Below are 26,681 nucleotides of genomic sequence, written 5' to 3'. Positions count from 1 at the left end.
TAGACAACAACAACTAGTGTAGACTGCAGATATGAGCTGAGACGACAACAACAACAACTAGTGTAGACTGCAGATATGAGCTGAGACGATAACAACAACAACTAGTGTAGACTGCAGATATGAGCTGAGAGATAACAACAACAACTAGTGTAGACTGCAGATATGAGCTGAGATGAGACACAACAACAACAACAACTAGTGTAGACTGCAGATATGAGCTGAGACGACAACAACAACAACTAGTGTAGACTGCAGATATGAGCTGAGACGATAACAACAACAACTAGTGTAGACTGCAGATATGAGCTGAGACGATAACAACAACAACTAGTGTAGACTGCAGATATGAGCTGAGACGACAACAACAACAACTAGTGTAGACTGCAGATATGAGCTGGAGACGACAACAACAACTAGTGTAGACTGCAGATATGAGTGTAGACTGCAGATATGAGCTGACAACAACAACAACTAGTGTAGACTGCAGATATGAGCTGAGACGACAACAACAACTAGTGTAGACTGCAGATATATGAGCTGCAGAGAGCGACGATAACAACAACAACTAGTGTAGACTGCAGATATGAGCTGAGCAACAACAACAACTAGTGTAGACTGCAGATGAGCTGAGAACAACAACTAGTGTAGACTGCAGATATGAGCTGAGATGACAACAACAACAACTAGTGTAGACTGCAGATATGAGCTGAGACGACAACAACAACTAGTGTAGACTGCAGATATGAGCTGAGACGACAACAACAACTAGTGTAGACTGCAGATATGAGCTGAGCTAGTGTAGACTGCAGATATGAGCTGAGACAACAACAACTAGTGTAGACTGCAGATATGAGCTGAGACGACAACAACAACTAGTGTAGACAGATATGAGCTGAGAGACAACAACAACTAGTAGACTGCAGATATGAGCTGAGACTGCAGATATAACAACAACAACAACTGCAGATATGAGCTGAGAGATGACAACAACTGCAGATATGAGCTGAGATGACAACAACAACAACTAGTGTAGACTGCAGATATGAGCTGAGACGACAACAACAACAACAACTAGTGTAGACTGCAGATATGAGCTGAGATGACAACAACAACAACTAGTGTAGACTGCAGATATGAGCTGAGACGACAACAACAACAACTAGTGTAGACTGCAGATATGAGCTGAGACGATAACAACAACAACAACTGAGTGTAGACTGCAGATATGAGCTGAGATGACAACAACAACAACTAGTGTAGACTGCAGATATGAGCTGAGACGACAACAACAACAACTAGTGTAGACTGCAGATATGAGTGCTGCAGAGAGCTGAGACGACAACAACAACTAGTGTAGACTGCAGATATGAGCTGAGACGACAACAACAACTAGTGTAGACTGCAGATATGAGCTGAGACGACAACAACAACTAGTGTAGACTGCAGATATGAGCTGAGACGACAACAACAACAACAACTAGTGTAGACTGCAGATATGAGCTAGACTGCAGAGACGAGATAACAACAACAACTAGTGTAGACTGCAGATATGAGCTGAGACGACAACAACAACTAGTGTAGACTGCAGAGCTGATGAGTGTAGACTGCAGATATGAGCTGAGACGACAACAACAACTAGTGTAGACTGCAGATGAGCTGAGCTGAGACTGCAGATATGACAACAACAACAACTAGTGTAGACTGCAGATATGAGCTGAGACGACAACAACAACTAGTAGACTGCAGATATGACTGCAGATATGACTGAGAACAACAACAACTAGTGTAGACTGCAGATATGAGCTGAGACGACAACAACTAGTGTAGACTACAGATATGAGCTGAGACGACAACAACAACAACTAGTGTAGACTGCAGATATGAGCTGAGACGATAACAACAACAACTAGTGTAGACTGCAGATATGAGCTGAGACGACAACAACAAACATGAGCTACAACAACAACTAGTGTAGACTGCAGATATGAGCTGAGACGACAACAACAACTAGTGTAGACTGCAGATATGAGCTGAGACGACAACAACAACAACTAGTGTAGACTGCAGATATGAGCTGAGACGACAACAACAACAACTAGTGTAGACTGAGCACGATAACAACAACAACAACTATAGACTGCTGAGCTGAGACGACAACAACAACTAGTGTAGACTGCAGATATGAGCTGAGATGACAACAACAACAACTAGTGTAGACAGATATGAGCTGAGAGATAACAACAACAACAACTAGTGTAGACTGCAGATATGAGCTGAGACGATAACAACAACAACTAGTGTAGACTGCAGATATGAGCTGAGACAACAACAACTAGTGTAGACTGCAGATATGAGCTGAGACGACAACAACAACAACTAGTGTAGACTGCAGATATGAGCTGAGACGACAACAACAACAACTAGTGTAGACTGCAGATATGAGCTGAGACGACAACAACAACAACTAGTGTAGACTGCAGATATGAGCTGAGACGATAACAACAACAACAACTAGTGTAGACTGCAGATATGAGCTGAGACTGCAGATATGAGCTGAGAGACAACAACAACTAGTGTAGACTGCAGATATGAGCTGAGACGACAACAACAACTAGTGTAGACTGCAGATATGAGCTGAGATGACAACAACAACTAGTGTAGACTGCAGATATGAGCTGAGACGACAACAACAACTAGTGTAGACTGCAGATATGAGCTGAGATGACAACAACAACTAGTGTAGACTGCAGATATGAGCTGAGACGACAACAACAACTAGTGTAGACTGCAGATATGAGCTGAGACAGATGACAACAACAACAACTAGTGAGCTGAGACTGCAGATATGAGCTGAGACGATAACAACAACAACTAGTGTAGACTGCAGATATGAGCTGAGACGACAACAACAACAACAACTGCAGTGTGAGACTGACAGATATGAGCTGAGATGACAACAACAACTAGTGTAGACTGCAGATATGAGCTGAGACTGACAACAACAACTAGTGTAGACTGCAGATATGAGCTGAGACGACAACAACAACTAGTGTAGACTGCAGTAGACTGACAACAACAACAGATATGAGCTGAGACGACAACAACAACTAGTGTAGACTGCAGATATGAGCTGACGATGACAACAACAACTAGTGTAGACTGCAGATATGAGCTGAGATGACAACAACAACTAGTGTAGACTGCAGATATGATGAGACAACAACTAGTGTAGACTGCAGATATGAGCTGAGACTGCAGATATGACTGAGACAACAACAACTAGTGTAGACTGCAGATATGAGCTGAGACGACAACAACAACAACTAGTGTAGACTGCAGATATGAGCTGAGACGACAACAACAACAACTAGTGTAGACTGCAGATATGAGCTGAGACGACAACAACAACTAGTGTAGACTGCAGATATGAGCTGAGAGACAACAACAACTAGTGTAGACTGCAGATATGAGCTGAGATGACAACAACAACTAGTGTAGACTGCAGATATGAGCTGAGACTGCAGATATGAGCTGAACAACAACAACTAGTGTAGACTGCAGATATGAGCTGAGACGACAACAACAACAGACTGCAGATATGCTAGACTGCAGATATGAGCTGAGACAACAACTAGTGTAGACTGCATGACAACAACAACTAGTGTAGACTGCAGATATGAGCTGAGAGACAGACAACAACAACTAGTGTAGACTGCAGATATGAGAATAACAACAACTGAGACAGATATGAGCTGAGACAACAACTAGTGTAGACTGCAGATGAGCTGAGCAGATGAGCTGAGCGACAACAACAACTAGTGTAGACTGCAGATATGAGCTGAGACAACAACAACAACTAGTGTAGACTGCAGATGAGCTGAGACTGCAGACAACAACAACAACTAGTGTAGACTGCAGATATGAGCTGAGACGACAACAACAACAACTAGTGACTAGACTGCAGATAGTGAGCTGCAGATGACGACAACAACAACTAGTGTAGACTGCAGATATGAGCTGAGACAACAACAACAACTAGTGTAGACTGCAGATATGAGCTGAGACGACAACAACAACAACTAGTGTAGACTGCAGATGAGCTGAACTGTAGACTGCAGATATGAGCTGAGAACAACAACAACTAGTGTAGACTGCAGATATGAGCTGAGACGACAACAACAACTAGTGTAGACTGCAGATATGAGCTGAGACAACAACTAGTGTAGACAACAACAACAACTAGTGTAGACTGCAGATATGAGCTGAGACGACAACAACAACTAGTGTAGACTGCAGATATGATGAGCAACAACAGTGTAGACTGCAGATATGAGCTGAGAACAACAACTAGTGTAGACTGCAGATATGAGCTGAGAGCTGAGTGAGACTGCAGATATGACAACAACAACTAGTGTAGACTGCAGATATGAGCTGAGACGACAACAACAACAACTAGTGTAGACTGCAGATATGAGCTGAGACGACAACAACAACAACTAGTGTAGACTGCAGATATGAGCTGAGACGATAACAACAACAACTAGTGTAGACTGCAGATATGAGCTGAGACGACAACAACAACTAGTGTAGACTGCAGATATGAGCTGAGACGACAACAACAACAACTAGTGTAGACTGCAGATATGAGCTGAGACGACAACAACAACAACTAGTGTAGACTGCAGATATGAGCTGAGACGACAACAACAACTAGTGTAGACTGCAGATATGAGCTAGTGTAGACTGCAGATATGAGCTGACAACGATAACAACAACTAGTGTAGACTGCAGATATGAGCTGAGACGACAACAACAACTAGTGTAGACTGCAGATATGAGCTGACAACAACAACTATGACTGCAGATATGAGCTGACAACAACTAGTGTAGACTGCAGATATGAGCTGAGAGACAACAACTAGTGTAGACTGCAGATATGAGCTGTAGACTGCAGATATGACTGAGACAACAACTAGTGTAGACTGCAGATATGAGCTGACGACAACAACAACTAGTGTAGACTGCAGATATGAGCTGAGACAACAACTAGTGTAGACTGCAGATATGAGCTGGAGACGACAACAACTAGTGTAGACTGCAGATATGACTGAACAACAACTAGTGTAGACTGCAGATATGAGCTGAGACGACAACAACAACTAGTGTAGACTGCAGATATGAGCTGAGATGACAGATATGACAACAACAACTAGTGTAGACTGCAGATATGAGCTGAGATGACAACAACAACAACTAGTGTAGACTGCAGATATGAGCTGAGACGATATGAGCTGAGAACAACAACTAGTGTAGACTGCAGATATGAGCTGAGACGACAACAACAACAACTAGTGTAGACTGCAGATATGAGCTGAGACGACAACAACAACTAGTGTAGACTGCAGATATGAGCTGAGACTGCAGATATGAGCTGAGACAACAACTAGTGTAGACTGCAGATATGAGCTGAGATGTAGACTGCAGATATGACAACAACAACTAGTGTAGACTGCAGATATGAGCTGAGACGACTGGGCAGATAACAACAACAACAACTAGTGTAGACTGCAGATATGAGCTGAGATGACAACAACAACTAGTGTAGTAGACTGCAGATATGAGCTGAGACGACAACAACAACTAGTGTAGACTGCAGATATGAGCTGAGACGACAACAACAACTAGTGTAAACTGCAGATATGAGCTGAGACGACAACAACAACTAGTGTAGACTGCAGATATGAGCTGAGACGACAACAACTAGTGTAGACTGCAGATATGAGCTGAGACGACAACAACAACTAGTGTAGACTGCAGATATGAGCTGAGACGACAACAACAACTAGTGTAGACTGCAGATATGAGCTGACGACAACAACAACAACTAGTGTAGACTGCAGATATGAGCTGAGACGACAACAACAACTAGTGTAGACTGCAGATATGAGCTGAGACAAACAATATGTAGACAACAATGAGCTGAGACTGACAGATAGTGAGCTGATGACAACAACAACTAGTGTAGACTGCAGATATGAGCTGAGAACAACAACAACTGTAGACTGCAGATATGAGCTGAGACAACAACAACTAGTGTAGACTGCAGATATGAGCTGAGACTGCAGATATGAGCTGAACAACAACTAGTGTAGACTGCAGATATGAGCTGAGACAACAACAACAGATAACTAGACAACAACTGTAGACTGCAGATATGAGAGCTGAGAGAATGACTGAACAACAACTAGTGTAGACTGCAGATATGAGCTGAGACTGCAGATATGACAACAACAACTAGTGTAGACTGCAGATATGAGCTGAGATGATAACAACAACAACTAGTGTAGACTGCAGATATGAGCTGAGACGACAACAACAACTAGTGTAGACTGCAGATATGAGCTGAGACGATAACAACAACAACTAGTGCAGACTGCAGATATGAGCTGAGAACAACTAGTGTAGACTGCAGATATGATGAGCTGAGACGATAACAACAACAACTAGTGTAGACTGCAGATATGAGCTGAGACGACAACAACAACTAGTGTAGACTGCAGATATGAGCTGAGAGACTGCAGATATGACAACAACAACTAGTGTAGACTGCAGATATGAGCTGAGACTAGTGTAGACAGATATGACAACAACAACTAGTGTAGACTGCAGATATGAGCTGAGACGACAACAACAACTAGTGTAGACTGCAGATATGAGCTGAGAACAACAACTAGTGTAGACTGCAGATATGAGCTGAGACAACAACAACAACTAGTGTAGACTGCAGATATGAGCTGAGAGCTGAGACAACAACAACTAGTGTAGACTGCAGATATGAGCTGAGACGACAACAACAACTAGTGTAGACTGCAGATATGAGCTGAGACGACAACAACAACTAGTGTAGACTGCAGATATGAGCTGAGACGATAACAACAACAACTAGTGTAGACTGCAGATATGAGCTGAGACGACAACAACAACTAGTGTAGACTGCAGATATGAGCTGAGACGACAACAACAACTAGTGTAGACTGCAGATATGAGCTGAGATGACAACAACAACTAGTGTAGACTGCAGATATGAGCTGAGACGACAACAACAACAACTAGTGTAGACTGCAGATATGAGCTGAGACGATAACAACAACAACTAGTGTAGACTGCAGATATGAGCTGAGACGACAACAACAACTAGTGTAGACTGCAGATATGAGCTGAGACGACAACAACAACTAGTGTAGACTGCAGATATGAGCTGAGACGACAACAACAACTAGTGTAGACTGCAGATATGAGCTGAGACGACAACAACAACTAGTGTAGACTGCAGATATGAGCTGAGACTGCAGATATGAGCTGAGACGACAACAACAACTAGTGTAGACTGCAGATATGAGCTGAGAGAAAACAACTAGTGTAGACTGCAGATATGAGCTGAGACGACAACAACAACTAGTGTAGACTGCAGATATGAGCTGAGACGACAACAACAACTAGTGTAGACTGCAGATATATGAGCAACTAGTGTAGACTGCAGATATGAGCTGAGAACAACAACTAGTGTAGACTGCAGATATGAGCTGAGAGACTAGTGTAGACTGCAGATATGAGCAACAACAACAACTAGTGTAGACTGCAGATATGAGCTGAGACAACAACTAGTGTAGACTGCAGATATGAGCTGAGACGACAACAACAACTAGTGTAGACTGCAGATATGAGCTGAGACGACAACAACAACAACTAGTGTAGACTGCAGATATGAGCTGAGACGACAACAACAACTAGTGTAGACTGCAGATATGAGCTGAGACGACAACAACAACTAGTGTAGACTGCAGATATGAGCTGAGACGACAACAACAACAACAACTAGTGTAGACTGCAGATATGAGCTGAGACGACAACAACAACAACTAGTGTAGACTGCAGATATGAGCTGAGACGACAACAACAACAAGTAGTGTAGACTGCAGATATGAGCTGAGACGACAACAACAACTAGTGTAGACTGCAGATATGAGCTGAGATGACAACAACAACTAGTGTAGACTGCAGATATGAGCTGAGACGACAACAACAACTAGTGTAGACTGCAGATATGAGCTGAGACGACAACAACAACTAGTGTAGACTGCAGATATGAGAGCTGAGACAACAACTAGTGTAGATGCAGACATGACAACAACAACTAGTGTAGACTGCAGATATGAGCTGAGATAGACAGATAACAACAACTAGTGTAGACTGCAGATATGAGCTGAGACGACAACAACAACAACTAGTGTAGACTGCAGATATGAGCTGAGACGACAACAACAACAACTAGTGTAGACTGCAGATATGAGCTGAGACGATAACAACAACTAGTGTAGACTGCAGATATGAGCTGAGACGACAACAACAACAACTAGTGTAGACTGCAGATATGAGCTGAGAGACGACAACAACAACAACTAGTGTAGACTGCAGATATGAGCTGAGACGACAACAACAACTAGTGTAGACTGCAGATATGAGCTGAGACGACAACAACAACTAGTGTAGACTGCAGATATGAGCTGAGACGACAACAACAACTAGTGTAGACTGCAGATATGAGCTGAGAAAACAACTAGTGTAGACTGCAGATATGAGCTGCAGAGACAACAACAAAGTGTAACTAGTGTAGACTGCAGATATGAGCTGAGACGACAACAACAACTAGTGTAGACTGCAGATATGAGCTGAGACAAAACAACTAGTGTAGACTGCAGATATGAGCTGAGACAACAACTAGTGTAGACTGCAGATATGAGCTGAGACAACAACTAGTGTAGACTGCAGATATGAGCTGAGAGACAACAACAACAACTAGTGTAGACTGCAGATATGAGCTGAGACGACAACAACTACAACTAGTGTAGACTGCAGATATGAGCTGAGACGACAACAACAACTAGTGTAGACTGCAGATATGAGCTGAGACGACAACAACAACTAGTGTAGACTGCAGATATGAGCTGAGACAACAACTGAGACTGCAGATATGAGCTGAGACAACAACTAGTGTAGACTGCAGATATGAGCTGAGACGACAACAACAACTAGTGTAGACTGCAGATATGAGCTGAGACGACAACAACAACTAGTGTAGACTGCAGATATGAGCACGACAACAACAACAACTAGTGTAGACTGCAGATATGAGCTGAGACGAGCTGAGACAACAACAACAACTAGTGTAGACTGCAGATATGAGCTGAGACAACAACAACTAGTGTAGACAACAACAACAACTAGTGTAGACTGCAGATATGAGCTGAGACGACAACAACAACTAGTGTAGACTGCAGATATGAGCTGAGACAACAACAACTAGTGTAGACAACAACAACAACTAGTGTAGACTGCAGATATGAGCTGAGACGACAACAACAACTAGTGTAGACTGCAGATATGAGCTGACGACAACAACAACTAGTGTAGACTGCAGATATGAGCTGACAACAACAACAACTAGTGTAGACTGCAGATATGAGCTGAGACAACAACAACTAGTGTAGACTGCAGATATGAGCTGAGACAACAACTAGTGTAGACTGCAGATATGAGCTGAGACGACAACAACAACTAGTGTAGACTGCAGATATGAGCTGACAACAACAACAACAAAGTGTAGACTGCAGATATGAGCTGAGACAACAACTAGTGTAGACTGCAGATATGAGCTGAGACGAGATATGAACAACAACTAGTGTAGACTGCAGATATGAGCTGAGACAACAACAACTAGTGTAGACTGCAGATATGAGCTGAGAGACAACAACAACTAGTGTAGACTGAGCAGATAGTGAGCTGAGAGACAACAACAACTAGTGTAGACTGCAGATATGAGCTGAGACAACAACTAGTGTAGACTGCAGATATGAGCTGAGACAACAACTAGTGTAGACTGCAGATATGAGCTGAACAACAACTAGTGTAGACTGCAGATATGAGCTGAGAGACAACAACAACTAGTGTAGACTGCAGATATGAGCTGAGCTGAGACGATAACAACAACAACTAGTGTAGACTGCAGATATGAGCTGAGACGACAACAACAGATAACTGAGAGACAACAACTAGTGTAGACTGCAGATATGAGCTGAGAGACAACAACTAGTGTAGACTGCAGATATGAGCTGAGACAACAACAACTAGTGTAGACTGCAGATATGAGCTGAGAGACAACAACTAGTGTAGACTGCAGATATGAGCTGACAACAACAACAACTAGTGTAGACTGCAGATATGAGCTGAGACGACAACAACAACTAGTGTAGACTGCAGATATGAGCTGAGACAACAACTAGTGTAGACTGCAGATATGAGCTGAGACAACAACAACTAGTGTAGACTGCAGATATGAGCTGAGACGACAACAACAACTAGTGTAGACTGCAGATATGAGCTGAGAGACAACAACAACTAGTGTAGACTGCAGATATGAGCTGAGACAACAACAACTAGTGTAGACTGCAGATATGAGCTGAGAGACAACAACAACTAGTGTAGACTGCAGATATGAGACTGCAGAGACAACAACAACTAGTGTAGACTGCAGATATGAGCTGAGACAACAACTAGTGTAGACTGCAGATATGAGCTGAGACAACAACTAGTGTAGACTGCAGATATGAGCTGAGACAACAACTAGTGTAGACTGCAGATATGAGCTGAGACAACAACTGCAGATGCTGAGACTGCAGATATGAGCTGAGACAACAACTAGTGTAGACTGCAGATATGAGCTGAGACAACAACTAGTGTAGACTGCAGATATGAGCTGAGACAACAACAACTAGTGTAGACTGCAGATATGAGCTGAGACGATACAACAACAACAACTAGTGTAGACTGCAGATATGAGCTGAGACAACAACTAGTGTAGACTGCAGATATGAGCAGACAACTAGTGTAGACTGCAGATATGAGCTGAGACAACAACAACAACTGAGTGAGACTGCAGATATGAGCTGAGATATGACTGAGACAACAACTAGTGTAGACTGCAGATATGAGCTGAGACGATAACAACAACAACTAGTGTAGACTGCAGATATGAGCTGAGACGATAACAACAACAACTAGTGTAGACTGCAGATATGAGCTGAGACGACAACAACTAGTGTAAACTGCAGATATGAGCTGAGATGACAACAACTAGTGTAGACTGCAGATATGAGCTGAGATGACAACAACAACTAGTGTAGACTGCAGATATGAGCTGAGACGACAACAACAACTTGTGTAGACTGCAGATATGAGCTGAGACGATAACAACAACAACTAGTGTAGACTGCAGATATGAGCTGAGACGACAACAACAACAACTAGTGTAGACTGCAGATATGAGCTGAGATAACAACAACTAGTGTAGACTGCAGATATGAGCTGAGATGACAACAACAACTAGTGTAGACTGCAGATATGAGCTGAGACGACAACAACAACTAGTGTAGACTGCAGATATGAGCTGAGACGACAACAACAACTAGTGTAGACTGCAGATATGAGCTGAGACGACAACAACAACTAGTGTAGACTGCAGATATGAGCTGAGACGACAACAACAACAACTAGTGTAGACTGCAGATATGAGCTGAGACGATAACAACAACAACTAGTGTAGACTGCAGATATGAGCTGAGACGACGACAACAACAACTAGTGTAGACTGCAGATATGAGCTGAGACGACAACAACAACTACTGTAGACTGCAGATATGAGCTGAGACGACAACAACAACAACTAGTGTAGACTGCAGATATGAGCTGAGACGACAACAACAACTAGTGTAGACTGCAGATATGAGCTGAGACGACAACAACAACTAGTGTAGACTGCAGATATGAGCTGAGACGACAACAACAACTAGTGTAGACTGCAGATATGAGCTGAGACAACAACAACAACAACTAGTGTAGACTGCAGATATGAGCTGAGACGACAACAACAACAACTAGTGTAGACTGCAGATATGAGCTGAGACGACAACAACAACAACTAGTGTAGACTGCAGATATGAGCTGAGACGACAACAACAACTGCAGATATGAGCTGAGACGACAACAACAACTAGTGTAGACTGCAGATATGAGCTGAGATGACAACAAACAACTAGTGTAGACTGCAGATATGAGCTGAGACGACAACAACAACAACTAGTGTAGACTGCAGATATGAGCTGAGACGACACAACAACAACAAGCTGAGACAACAACTAGTGTAGACTGCAGATATGAGCTGAGACGACAACAACAACTAGTGTAGACTGCAGATATGAGCTGAGAGACAACAACAACAACTAGTGTAGACTGCAGATATGAGCTGAGAGACAACAACAACAACTAGTGTAGACTGCAGATATGATGAGCTGAGACTGCAGATATGAGCAACAACAACAACTAGTGTAGACTGCAGATATGAGCTGAGACGACAACAACAACAACTAGTGTAGACTGCAGATATGAGCTGAGACGACAACAACAACAACTAGTGTAGACTGCAGATATGAGCTGAGACGACAACAACAACAACTAGTGTAGACTGCAGATATGAGCTGAGACGTAGACAACAACAACAACTAGTGTAGACTGCAGATATGAGCTGAGACGACAACAACAACTAGTGTAGACTGCAGATATGAGCTGAGACGACAACAACAACTAGTGTAGACTGCAGATATGAGCTGAGACGACAACAACAACTAGTGTAGACTGCAGATATGAGCTGAGACAACAACAACAACTAGTGTAGACTGCAGATATGAGCTGAGACGACAACAACAACTAGTGTAGACTGCAGATATGAGCTGAGAGACAACAACAACTAGTGTAGACTGCAGATATGAGCTGAGATGACAACAACTAGTGTAGACTGCAGATATGAGCTGAGACAACAACTAGTGTAGACTGCAGATATGAGCTGAGACAACAACAACTAGTGTAGACTGCAGATATGAGCTGAGACGACAACAACTAGTGTAGACTGCAGATAGTGTAGACTGCAGATATGAGCTGAGACAACAACTAGTGTAGACTGCAGATATGATCTGAGACAACAACTAGTGTAGACTGCAGATATGAGCTGAGACAACAACTAGTGTAGACTGCAGATATGATCTGAGACAACAACTAGTGTAGACTGCAGATATGAGCTGAGACAACAACTAGTGTAGACTGCAGATATGAGCTGAGACAACAACTAGTGTAGACTGCAGATATGAGCTGAGACAACAACTAGTGTAGACTGCAGATATGAGCTGAGACGACAACAACTACAACTAGTGTAGACTGCAGATATGAGCTGAGACGATAACAACAACAACTAGTGTAGACTACAGATATGAGCTGAGAGACAACAACAACTAGTGTAGACTGCAGATATGAGCCGAGACGACAACAACAACTAGTGTAGACTGCAGATATGAGCTGAGACGACGACAACAACAACAACTAGTGTAGACTGCAGATATGAGCTGAGACGACAACAACAACTAGTGTAGACTGCAGATATGAGCTGAGACGACAACAACAACTAGTGTAGACTGCAGATATGAGCTGAGATGACAACAACAACAACTAGTGTAGACTGCAGATATGAGCTGAGACAACAACTAGTGTAGACTGCAGATATGATCTGAGACAACAACTAGTGTAGACTGCAGATATGAGCAGAGACGACAACAACAACAACTAGTGTAGACTGCAGAAATGAGCCGAGACGACAACAACAACAAGTAGTGTAGACTGCAGAAATGAGCCGAGACGACAACAACTAGTGTAGACTGCAGATATGAGCTGAGATGACGACAACAACAACAACTAGTGTAGACTTCAGATATGAGCTGAGACGACAACAACAACTAGTGTAGACTGCAGATATGAGCTGAGACGACAACAACAACTAGTGTAGACTGCAGATATGAGCTGAGACGACAACAACAACTAGTGTAGACTGCAGATATGAGCTGAGAAAACAACTAGTGTAGACTGCAGATATGAGCTGAGACAACAACTAGTGTAGACTGCAGATGATGAGCTGAGACTGCGACAACAACAACAACTAGTGTAGACTGCAGACTGCAGATATGAGCTGAGAAAACAACTAGTGTAGACTGCAGATATGAGCTGAGACAACAACTAGTGTAGACTGCAGATATGAGCTGAGACAACAACTAGTGTAGACTGCAGATATGAGCTGAGACAACAACTAGTGTAGACTGCAGATATGAGCTGAGACGACAACAACAACAACTAGTGTAGACTGCAGATATGAGCTGAGACGACAACAACAAGTAGTGTAGACTGCAGATATGAGCTGAGACGACGACAACAACAACTAGTGTAGACTGCAGATATGAGCTGAGACGACAACAACAACTAGTGTAGACTGCAGATATGAGCTGAGACGACAACAAAAACAACTAGTGTAGACTGCAGATATGAGCTGAGACGACAACAACAACAAGTAGTGTAGACTGCAGATATGAGCTGAGACAACAACAACTAGTGTAGACAACAACAACAACTAGTGTAGACTGCAGATATGAGCTGAGACGACAACAACAACTAGTGTAGACTGCAGATATGAGCTGAGACGACAACAACAACTAGTGTAGACTGCAGATATGAGCTGAAACGACAACAACAACTAGTGTAGACTGCAGATATGAGCTGAGACGACAACAACAACTAGTGTAGACTGCAGATATGAGCTGAGATACGACAACAACAACTAGTGTAGACTGCAGATATGAGCTGAGACGACAACAACAACTAGTGTAGACTGCAGATATGAGCTGAGACGACAACAACAACTAGTGTAGACTGCAGATATGAGCTGAGACAACAACTAGTGTAGACTGCAGATATGAGCTGAGACAACAACTAGTGTAGACTGCAGATATGAGCTGAGACGACAACAACAACTAGTGTAGACTGCAGATATGAGCTGAGACGACGACAACAACAACTAGTGTAGACTGCAGATATGAGCTGAGACGACAACAACAACAACTAGTGTAGACTGCAGATATGAGCTGAGACAACAACAACTAGTGTAGACTGCAGATATGAGCTGAGACAACAACAACTAGTGTAGACTGCAGATATGAGCTGAGACAACAACAACTACTGTAGACTGCAGATATGATCTGAGACAACAAGTAGTGTAGACTGCAGATATGAGCTGAGACGACGACAACAACAACAACTAGTGTAGACTGCAGATATGAGCTGAGACGACAACAACAACTAGTGTAGACTGCAGATATGAGCTGAGACGACAACAACAACTAGTGTAGACTGCAGATATGAGCTGAAACGACAACAACAACTAGTGTAGACTGCAGATATGAGCTGAGACGACAACAACAACTAGTGTAGACTGCAGATATGAGCTGAAACGACAACAACAACTAGTGTAGACTGCAGATATGAGCTGAGACGACAACAACAACTAGTGTAGACTGCAGATATGATCTGAGACAACAACTAGTGTAGACTGCAGATATGAGCTGAGACAACAACTAGTGTAGACTGCAGATATGAGCTGAGACAACAACTAGTGTAGACTGCAGATATGATCTGAGACAACAACTAGTGTAGACTGCAGATATGATCTGAGACAACAACTAGTGTAGACTGCAGATATGAGCTGAGACAACAACTAGTGTAGACTGCAGATATGAGCTGAGACAACAACTAGTGTAGACTGCAGATATGAGCTGAGACAACAACTAGTGTAGACTGCAGATATGAGCTGAGACAACAACTAGTGTAGACTGCAGATATGAGCTGAGACAACAACTAGTGTAGACTGCAGATATGAGCTGAGACAACAACTAGTGTAGACTGCAGATATGAGCTGAGACAACAACTAGTGTAGACTGCAGATATGAGCTGAGACAACAACTAGTGTAGACTGCAGATATGAGCTGAGACAACAACTAGTGTAGACTGCAGATATGAGCTGAGACAACAACTAGTGTAGACTGCAGATATGAGCTGAGACAACAACTAGTGTAGACTGCAGATATGAGCTGAGACAACAACTAGTGTAGACTGCAGGTATGAGCTGAGACAACAACTACTGTATACTGCAGATATGAGCTGAGACAACAACTAGTGTAGACTGCAGATATGAGCTGAGACGATAACAACAACTAGTGTAGACTGCAGATATGAGCTGAGACGACAACAACAACTAGTGTAGACTGCAGATATGAGCTGAGACGACAACAACAACTAGTGTAGACTGCAGATATGAGCGGAGATGACAACAACAACTAGTGTAGACTGCAGATATGAGCTGAGACGATAACAACAACAACTAGTGTAGACTGCAGATATGAGCTGAGACGATAACAACAACAACTAGTGTAGACTGCAGATATGAGCTGAGACGACAACAACTAGTGTAAACTGCAGATATGAGCTGAGATGACAACAACTAGTGTAGACTGCAGATATGAGCTGAGACGACGACAACAACAACTAGTGTAGACTGCAGATATGAGCTGAGACGACAACAACAACTAGTGTAGACTGCAGATATGAGCTGAGACAGATATGAGCTGAGACAACAACAACTAGTGTAGACTGCAGATATGAGCTGAGACGACAACAACAACTACTGTAGACTGCAGATATGAGCTGAGACGACAACAACAACTGCAGTGTAGACTGCAGATGAGACTGCAGAGATGAGCGACAACAACAACTAGTGTAGACTGCAGATATGAGCTGAGACGACAACAACAACTAGTGTAGACTGCAGATATGAGCTGAGACGACAACAACAACTAGTGTAGACTGCAGATATGAGCTGAGACAACAACAACTAGTGTAGACTGCAGATATGAGCTGAGACAACAACAACAACTAGTGTAGACTGCAGATATGAGCTGAGACGACAACAACAACTAGTGTAGACTGCAGATATGAGCTGAGACGACAACAACTAGTGTAGACTGCAGATATGAGCTGAGACGACAACAACTACAACTAGTGTAGACTGCAGATATGAGCTGAGACGATAACAACAACAACTAGTGTAGACTACAGATATGAGCTGAGACGACAACAACAACAAGTAGTGTAGACTGCAGATATGAGCCGAGACGACAACAACAACTAGTGTAGACTGCAGATATGAGCTGAGACGACGACAACAACAACAACTAGTGTAGACTGCAGATATGAGCTGAGACGACAACAACAACTAGTGTAGACTGCAGATATGAGCTGAAACGACAACAACAACTAGTGTAGACTGCAGATATGAGCTGAGATGACAACAACAACAACTAGTGTAGACTGCAGATATGAGCTGAGATGACAACAACAACAAATAGTGTAGACTGCAGATATGAGCTGAGACGACAACAACAACAACTAGTGTAGACTGCAGATATGAGCAGAGACGACAACAACAACAACTAGTGTAGACTGCAGAAATGAGCCGAGACGACAACAACAACAAGTAGTGTAGACTGCAGAAATGAGCCGAGACGACAACAACTAGTGTAGACTGCAGATATGAGCTGAGATGACGACAACAACAACAACTAGTGTAGACTGCAGATATGAGCTGAGATGACGACAACAACAACAACTAGTGTAGACTTCAGATATGAGCTGAGACGACAACAACAACTAGTGTAGACTGCAGATATGAGCTGAGACGACAACAACAACTAGTGTAGACTGCAGATATGAGCTGAGACGACAACTAGTGTAGACTGCAGATATGAGCTGAGAAAACAACTAGTGTAGACTGCAGATATGAGCTGAGACAACAACTAGTGTAGACTGCAGATATGAGCTGAGACGACAACAACAACGACTGTAGACTGCAGATATGAGCTGAGAAAACAAGTAGTGTAGACTGCATATATGAGCTGAGACAACAACTAGTGTAGACTGCAGATATGAGCTGAGACAACAACTAGTGTAGACTGCAGATATGAGCTGAGACAACAACTAGTGTAGACTGCAGATATGAGCTGAGACGACAACAACTACAACTAGTGTAGACTGCAGATATGAGCTGAGACGACAACAACAAGTAGTGTAGACTGCAGATATGAGCTGAGACGACGACAACAACAAGTAGTGTAGACTGCAGATATGAGCTGAGACGACAACAACAACTAGTGTAGACTGCAGATATGAGCCGAGACGACAACAAAAACAACTAGTGTAGACTGCAGATATGAGCTGAGACGACAACAACAACAAGTAGTGTAGACTGCAGATATGAGCTGAGACGACGACAACAACAACAACTAGTGTAGACTGCAGATATGAGCTGAGACGACAACAACAACTAGTGTAGACTGCAGATATGAGCTGAGACGACAACAACAACAACTAGTGTAGACTGCAGATATGAGCTGAAACGACAACAACAACTAGTGTAGACTGCAGATATGAGCTGAGACGACAACAACAACTAGTGTAGACTGCAGATATGAGCTGAAACGACAACAACAACTAGTGTAGACTGCAGATATGAGCTGAAACGACAACAACAACTAGTGTAGACTGCAGATATGAGCTGAGACAACAACTAGTGTAGACTGCAGATAGGAGCTGAGAAAACAACTAGTGTAGACTGCAGATATGATCTGAGACAACAACTAGTGTAGACTGCAGATATGAGCTGAGACAACAACTAGTGTAGACTGCAGATATGAGCTGAGACGACAACAACAACTAGTGTAGACTGCAGATATGAGCTGAGACTACGACAACAACAACTAGTGTAGACTGCAGATATGAGCTGAGACAACAACAACTAGTGTAGACTGCAGATATGATCTGAGACAACAACAACTAGTGTAGACTGCAGATATGATCTGAGACAACAACAACTAGTGTAGACTGCAGATATGATCTGAGACAACAACAACTACTGTAGACTGCAGATATGATCTGAGACAACAAGTAGTGTAGACTGCAGATATGAGCTGAGACGACGACAACAACAACAACTAGTGTAGACTGCAGATATGAGCTGAGACGACAACAACAACTAGTGTAGACTGCAGATATGAGCTGAGACGACAACAACAACTAGTGTAGACTGCAGATATGAGCTGAAACGACAACAACAACTAGTGTAGACTGCAGATATGAGCTGAGACGACAACAACAACTAGTGTAGACTGCAGATATGAGCTGAAACGACAACAACAACTAGTGTAGACTGCAGATAGGAGCTGAGAAAACAACTAGTGTAGACTGCAGATATGATCTGAGACAACAACTAGTGTAGACTGCAGATATGAGCTGAGACAACAACTAGTGTAGACTGCAGATATGATCTGAGACAACAACTAGTGTAGACTGCAGATATGATCTGAGACAACAACTAGTGTAGACTGCAGATATGATCTGAGACAACAACTAGTGTAGACTGCAGATATGAGCTGAGACAACAACTAGTGTAGACTGCAGATATGATCTGAGACAACAACTAGTGTAGACTGCAGATATGAGCTGAGACAACAACTAGTGTAGACTGCAGATATGATCTGAGACAACAACTAGTGTAGACTGCAGATATGAGCTGAGACAACAACTAGTGTAGACTGCAGATATGAGCTGAGACAACAACTAGTGTAGACTGCAGATATGAGCTGAGACAACAACTAGTGTAGACTGCAGATATGAGCTGAGACAACAACTAGTGTAGACTGCAGATATGAGCTGAGACAACAACTAGTGTAAACGGCAGATAGACTGCAGATATGAGACTGCAGATATGAGCTGAGACAACAACTAGTGTAGACTGCAGATATGAGCTGAGACAACAACTAGTGTAGACTGCAGATATGAGCTGAGACAACAACTAGTGTAGACTGCAGGTATGAGCTGAGACAACAACTACTGTATACTGCAGATATGAGCTGAGACAACAACTAGTGTAGACTGCAGATATGAGCTGAGACAACAACTACTGTATACTGCAGATATGAGCTGAGACAACAACTAGTGTAGACTGCAGATATGAGCTGAGACAACAACTAGTGTAGACTGCAGATATGATCTGAGACAACAACTAGTGTAGACTGCAGATATGAGCTGAGACAACAACTAGTGTAGACTGCAGATATGAGCTGAGACAACAACTAGTGTAGACTGCAGATATGAGCTGAGACGACAACAACAACTAGTGTAGACTGCAGATATGAGCTGAGATGACAACAACAACAACTAGTGTAGACTGCAGATATGAGCTGAGACGATAACAACAACAACTAGTGTAGACTGCAGATATGAGCTGAGACGACAACAACAACTAGTGTAGACTGCAGATATGAGCTGAGACGACAACAACAACAACTAGTGTAGACTGCAGATATGAGCTGAGACGATAACAACAACAACAACTAGTGTAGACTGCAGATATGAGCTGAGACGATAACAACAACAACAACTAGTGTAGACTGCAGATATGAGCTGAGTTGACAACAACAACAACTAGTGTAGACTGCAGATATGAGCTGAGACGATAACAACAACAACTAGTGTAGACTGCAGATATGAGCTGAGACGACAACAACAACTAGTGTAGACTACAGATATGAGCTGAGACGACAACAACAACAACTAGTGTAGACTGCAGATATGAGCTGAGACGATAACAACAACAACAACTAGTGTAGACTGCAGATATGAGCTGAGACGATAACAACAACAACAACTAGTGTAGACTGCAGATATGAGCTGAGACGATAACAACAACTAGTGTAGACTGCAGATATGAGCTGAGACGACAACAACAACTAGTGTAGACTGCAGATATGAGCTGAGACGACAACAACAACTAGTGTAGACTGCAGATATGAGCTGAGACGACAACAACAACTAGTGTAAACTGCAGATATGAGCTGAGATGACAACAACAACTAGTGTAGACTGCAGATATGAGCTGAGACGACAACAACAACTAGTGTAGACTGCAGATATGAGCGGAGACGACAACAACAACTAGTGTAGACTGCAGATATGAGCTGAGACGACGACAACAACAACTAGTGTAGACTGCAGATATGAGCTGAGATGACGACAACAACAACTAGTGTAGACTGCAGATATGAGCTGAGACGACAACAACAACTAGTGTAGACTGCAGATATGAGCTGAGACGACAACAACAACAACTAGTGTAGACTGCAGATATGAGCTGAGACGACAACAACAAGTAGTGTAGACTGCAGATGAGCTGAGACGACGACAACAACAACTAGTGTAGACTGCAGATATGAGCTGAGACGACAACAACTACAACTAGTGTAGACTGCAGATATGAGCAGAGACGATAACAACAACAACTAGTGTAGACTGCATCTATGAGCCGAGACGACAACAACAACTAGTGTAGACTGCAGATATGAGCCGAGACGACAACAACAACTAGTGTAGACTGCAGATATGAGCTGAGACGACAACAACAACTAGTGTAGACTGCAGATATGAGCTGAGACGACAACAACAACAACTAGTGTAGACTGCAGATATGAGCTGAGACGACAACAACAACTAGTGTAGACTGCAGATATGAGCTGAGACGACAACAACTAGTGTAGACTGCAGATATGAGCTGAGACGACAACAACTACAACTAGTGTAGACTGCAGATATGAGCTGAGACGATAACAACAACAACTAGTGTAGACTACAGATATGAGCTGAGACGACAACAACAACAAGTAGTGTAGACTGCAGATATGAGCCGAGACGACAACAACAACTAGTGTAGACTGCAGATATGAGCTGAGACGACGACAACAACAACAACTAGTGTAGACTGCAGATATGAGCTGAAACGACAACAACAACTAGTGTAGACTGCAGATATGAGCTGAGATGACAACAACAACAACTAGTGTAGACTGCAGATATGAGCTGAGACGACAACAACAACAAATAGTGTAGACTGCAGATATGAGCTGAGACGACAACAACAACAACTAGTGTAGACTGCAGATATGAGCCGAGACGACAACAACAACAACTAGTGTAGACTGCAGATATGACCTGAGACGACAACAACAACAACTAGTGTAGACTGCAGATATGAGCTGAGACGACAACAACAACTAGTGTAGACTGCAGATATGAGCTGAGACGACAACAACAACTAGTGTAGACTGCAGATATGAGCTGAGACGACAACTAGTGTAGACTGCAGATATGAGCTGAGAAAACAACTAGTGTAGACTGCAGATATGAGCTGAGACAACAACTAGTGTAGACTGCAGATATGAGCTGAGACAACAACTAGTGTAGACTGCAGATATGAGCTGAGACGACAACAACTACAACTAGTGTAGACTGCAGATATGAGCTGAGACGACAACAACAAGTAGTGTAGACTGCAGATATGAGCTGAGACGACGACAACAACAACAACTAGTGTAGACTGCAGTTATGAGCTGAGACGACAACAACAACAACTAGTGTAGACTGCAGATATGAGCTGAGACGACAACAACAACAACTAGTGTAGACTGCAGATATGAGCTGAGACGACGACAACAACAACAACAACTAGTGTAGACTGCAGATATGAGCTGAGACGACAACAACAACAACTAGTGTAGACTGCAGATATGAGCTGAGACGACAACAACAACTAGTGTAGACTGCAGATATGAGCTGAGATGACAACAACAACTAGTGTAGACTGCAGATATGAGCTGAGACGACAACAACAACTACTGTAGACTGCAGATATGAGCTGAGAAAACAACTAGTGTAGACTGCAGATATGAGCTGAGAAAACAACTAGTGTAGACTGCAGATATAAGCTGAGACAACAACTAGTGTAGACTGCAGATATGATCTGAGACAACAACTAGTGTAGACTGCAGATATGATCTGAGACAACAACGAGTGTAGACTGCAGATATGAGCTGAGACAACAACTAGTGTAGACTGCAGATATGAGCTGAGACAACAACTAGTGTAGACTGCAGATATGAGCTGAGACAACAACTAGTGTAGACTGCAGATATGAGCTGAGACAACAACTAGTGTAGACTGCAGATATGATCTGAGACAACAACTAGTGTAGACTGCAGATATGAGCTGAGACGACAACAACAACTACTGTAGACTGCAGATATGAGCTGAGACGACAACTAGTGTAGACTGCAGATATGAGCTGAGACAACAACTAGTGTAGACTGCAGATATGATCTGAGACAACAACTAGTGTAGACTGCAGATATGAGCTGAGACAACAACTAGTGTAGACTGCAGATAGGAGCTGAGAAAACAACTAGTGTAGACTGCAGATATGATCTGAGACAACAACTAGTGTAGACTGCAGATATGAGCTGAGACAACAACTAGTGTAGACTGCAGATATGAGCTGAGACAACAACTAGTGTAGACTGCAGATATGAGCTGAGACAACAACTAGTGTAGACTGCAGATATGAGCTGAGACAACAACTAGTGTAGACTGCAGATATGAGCTGAGACAACAACTAGTGTAGACTGCAGATATGAGCTGAGACAACAACTACTGTATACTGCAGATATGAGCTGAGACAACAACTAGTGTAGACTGCAGATATGAGCTGAGACAACAACTACTGTATACTGCAGATATGAGCTGAGACAACAACTAGTGTAGACTGCAGATATGAGCTGAGACAACAACTAGTGTAGACTGCAGATATGAGCTGAGACAACAAGCGCCTTTGCTCTGGACTGGGGACTGAACAATAGAGGGAGTCAACAATCACACCTGTTCTCCTGCTTGTTGGTGTGTTGTTGTTGGTGTGTTGTTGTTGGTCTGTTCTCAACACACCAAGTTGTAAGACTAAACTATAGTTAGTATCACTACAATGATTACAGTCCCTCTCTGGTTCCCCCTTGTGGTGGGTTTATAACAGCTGGCTTGTTGGGTAACTGTTCCGTGTGTGTGTGTGTGTGTGTGTGTGTGTGTGTGTGTGTGTGTGTGTGTGTGTGTGTGTGTGTGTGTGTGTGTGTGTGAGAGAGAGAGAGAGGGAGACTATTCTATGGTGTGTGTCTCTCTTACCAATTAACCCCTCAACGTCTAGGCTGAGATTGCGGCACTTGAAGTCAGGGTCAGCTCCGTTCCTGTGCAACACGATCTGAGCAATACACTCATCTATCAGCTTGTAGTACTGGGGCCTAAGAGAGAGACAGAGTGAGAGAGATAGAGAGTGAGTGAGAGAGAGACAGACAGAGTGAGTGAGTGAGTGAGTGAGTGAGTGAGAGAGAGACAGTGAGAGAGTGAGAGACAGACAGAGTGAGTGAGAGAGACAGACAGAGTGAGTGAGAGAGACAGACAGAGTGAGTGAGAGAGACAGACAGAGTGAGTGAGAGAGACAGACAGAGTGAGTGAGAGAGACAGACAGAGTGAGAGAGAGAGAGTGAGTGAGAGAGACAGACAGAGTGAGAGAGAAAGAGAGAGAGAGACAGTGAGAGAGAGAGACACAGACAGAGTGAGAGAGAGACAGTGAAAGAGACAGAGTGAGAGAGAGAGAGAGAATCTATGTAATTGTGGGTGTATGTGTGTTCGTGGAAGACAGGGAACAGAGAAAAATTGCATTAAGTTGAAATTTGAGAGCAAGAAAGAGGGAGAGGGAAATTGAAATGAACGTAAATCTGGGAGATGGATGGAATAGAAAGAGAAGCAGAAAGAGGGTGAGACGGAGAAAGAGAATACGTGGTAGAATGTCTGGGCCTGTGTGTGCATGCAGTTAAGTGCATCTGTGAGTCTATGGGTGCATCTGTGAGTCTATGGGTGCATCTGTGAGTCTATGGGTGCATCTGTGAGTCTATGGGTGCATCTGTGAGTCTATGGGTGCATCTGTGAGTCTGTGGGTGCATCTGTGAGTCTATGGGTGCATCTGTGAGTCTATGGGTGCATCTGTGAGTCTATGGGTGCATCTGTGAGTCTATGGGTGCATCTGTGAGTCTATGGGTGTATATTTTTTTTTTTTTACCTTTATTTAACTAGGCAAGTCAGTTAAGAACAAATTCTTATTTTCAATGGCGGCCTAGGAACAGTGGGTTAACTGCTTGTTCAGGGGCAGAACGACAGATTTGTACCTTGTCAGCTCGGGGGTTTGAACTTGTAACCTTCCGGTTACTAGTCCAACGCTCTAACCACTAGGCTACCCTGCCGCTATCTGTGAGTCTATGGGTGTATCTGTGAGTCTATGGGTGTATCTGTAAGTCTATGGGTGTATCTGTGAGTCTATGGGTGTATCTGTGAGTCTATGGGTGTATCTGTGAGTCTATGGGTGTATCTGTGAGTCTATGGGTATATATGTGAGTCTATGGGAGCGCAAATGTCCATATCAAGCAGTGAAAATATGACTGATACTTGGTCTTCATCTCAGGGTATAGGAGTGTCAAAGTGTATGTATATGTGTGTGTGCTCAATTTAGGAGGCGTCTGATTCTGTGACGCTCCCTGAGTCAAAAACACAAGTTTATTTATTCCAACTCCAGCACTCCCCTTCCCTTCCTCCAGTCTCTCATTCATTAGTCTATTTTTTCAAACTCAGATTCACCCGTGGAGGGAGAGAGACATCTAGTGTCCGTTTTTAAAAAAGTTAAAAATCACAAACTTGCTGATAAGCTTGATTCGTGTGCGGTATTTTCATGAAAATGCATCAGACTGAAGACCCCTTAAGTTCATGTTGTTTGTTTAACCATCTGTCTGTTGTCCGTCCGCCTGTGTGTGTGTGTGTGTCAGAGTCAGTCACACATTCTAGACATTCCCAGTGTTCCCAGCCAAGCATCAGTGTTCTCGCTCTCAACACACATTGCTTACTCTCCCACTCATTTCTATGCCACCCCCCACCATATCTCTTGCTCTAGAATTTCCAAACAATATCCCTCTCTCCCATCATGGTTCAGCTCCATCGTGTTTAGAGTAAGGTTAGCAGGAGAGAGGTGATTCATAGACACTGCCACGTGGGGAGGTCAGTGACACAGCCAGGCTGAGAGAGGTGGAGGGTGAGGGGGATGGAGGGTGAGGGGGTGGAGAGTAAGGGGATGGAGAGTAAGGGGATGGAGAGTAAGGGGATGGAGGGTGAGGGGATGGAGAGTGAGGGGGATGGAGGGTGAGGGGGATGGAGGGTGAGGGGGATGGAGAGTAAGGGGATGGAGGGTGAGGGGGATGGAGAGTAAGGGAGATGGAGGGTGAGGGGGAGAGTAAGGAGATGGAGGGTGAGGGGGATGGAGGGTGAGGGGATGGAGAGTAAGGGGATGGAGGGTGAGGGGGATGGAGAGTAAGGGGGATGGAGAGTAAGGGGATGGAGAGTAAGGGGGATGGAGGGTGAGGGGGATGGAGAGTAAGGGGGAAGAGCACTGCAACAGAATCCATTCTAGGAACACTGGAGCAGAAACACTGACATCTAAACTCACTTCTATGTATGTGTGAGTGATTCTAGGAAACTGCATCAGTTGAACTTCTAAATAAAGACCACTGACAATAAGAGAAGGAAGAAAACTGTGTGAGTGACGGATACCTCTACAACTCCCCTCTGATCCCTCGCTCCAAAATGAAACACATCTGTCTCTGGGGTCACAAGTATATTTCTGGATCTAAGAGGTGAAGCTGCTCATTTCTATTCAAATGGCGTCTTTT

The 26,681-nt window shown here is 43.3% G+C and overlaps 1 protein-coding gene across 1 annotated transcript in view; it reads right to left on the bottom strand.

Annotated features, from left to right (window-relative positions):
* LOC115126146 (protein diaphanous homolog 1-like) overlaps positions 1-26,681 on the bottom strand; it is a 126,399-nt gene that overhangs the window by 30,334 nt on the left and 69,384 nt on the right. The window contains exon 10 of the mRNA XM_065018545.1: positions 24,094-24,209. Within this exon, the coding sequence (XP_064874617.1) occupies positions 24,094-24,209 (116 nt within the window). The remainder of the gene's footprint in view (positions 1-24,093; positions 24,210-26,681) is intronic.

The sequence above is a fragment of the Oncorhynchus nerka genome, linkage group LG5 (assembly GCF_034236695.1).
Source record: "Oncorhynchus nerka isolate Pitt River linkage group LG5, Oner_Uvic_2.0, whole genome shotgun sequence".
NCBI lineage: Eukaryota > Metazoa > Chordata > Actinopteri > Salmoniformes > Salmonidae > Oncorhynchus > Oncorhynchus nerka.
The sequence above is the reverse complement of the archived record's forward strand: the minus strand, read 5'-3'. Positions and strand labels throughout refer to the sequence as shown.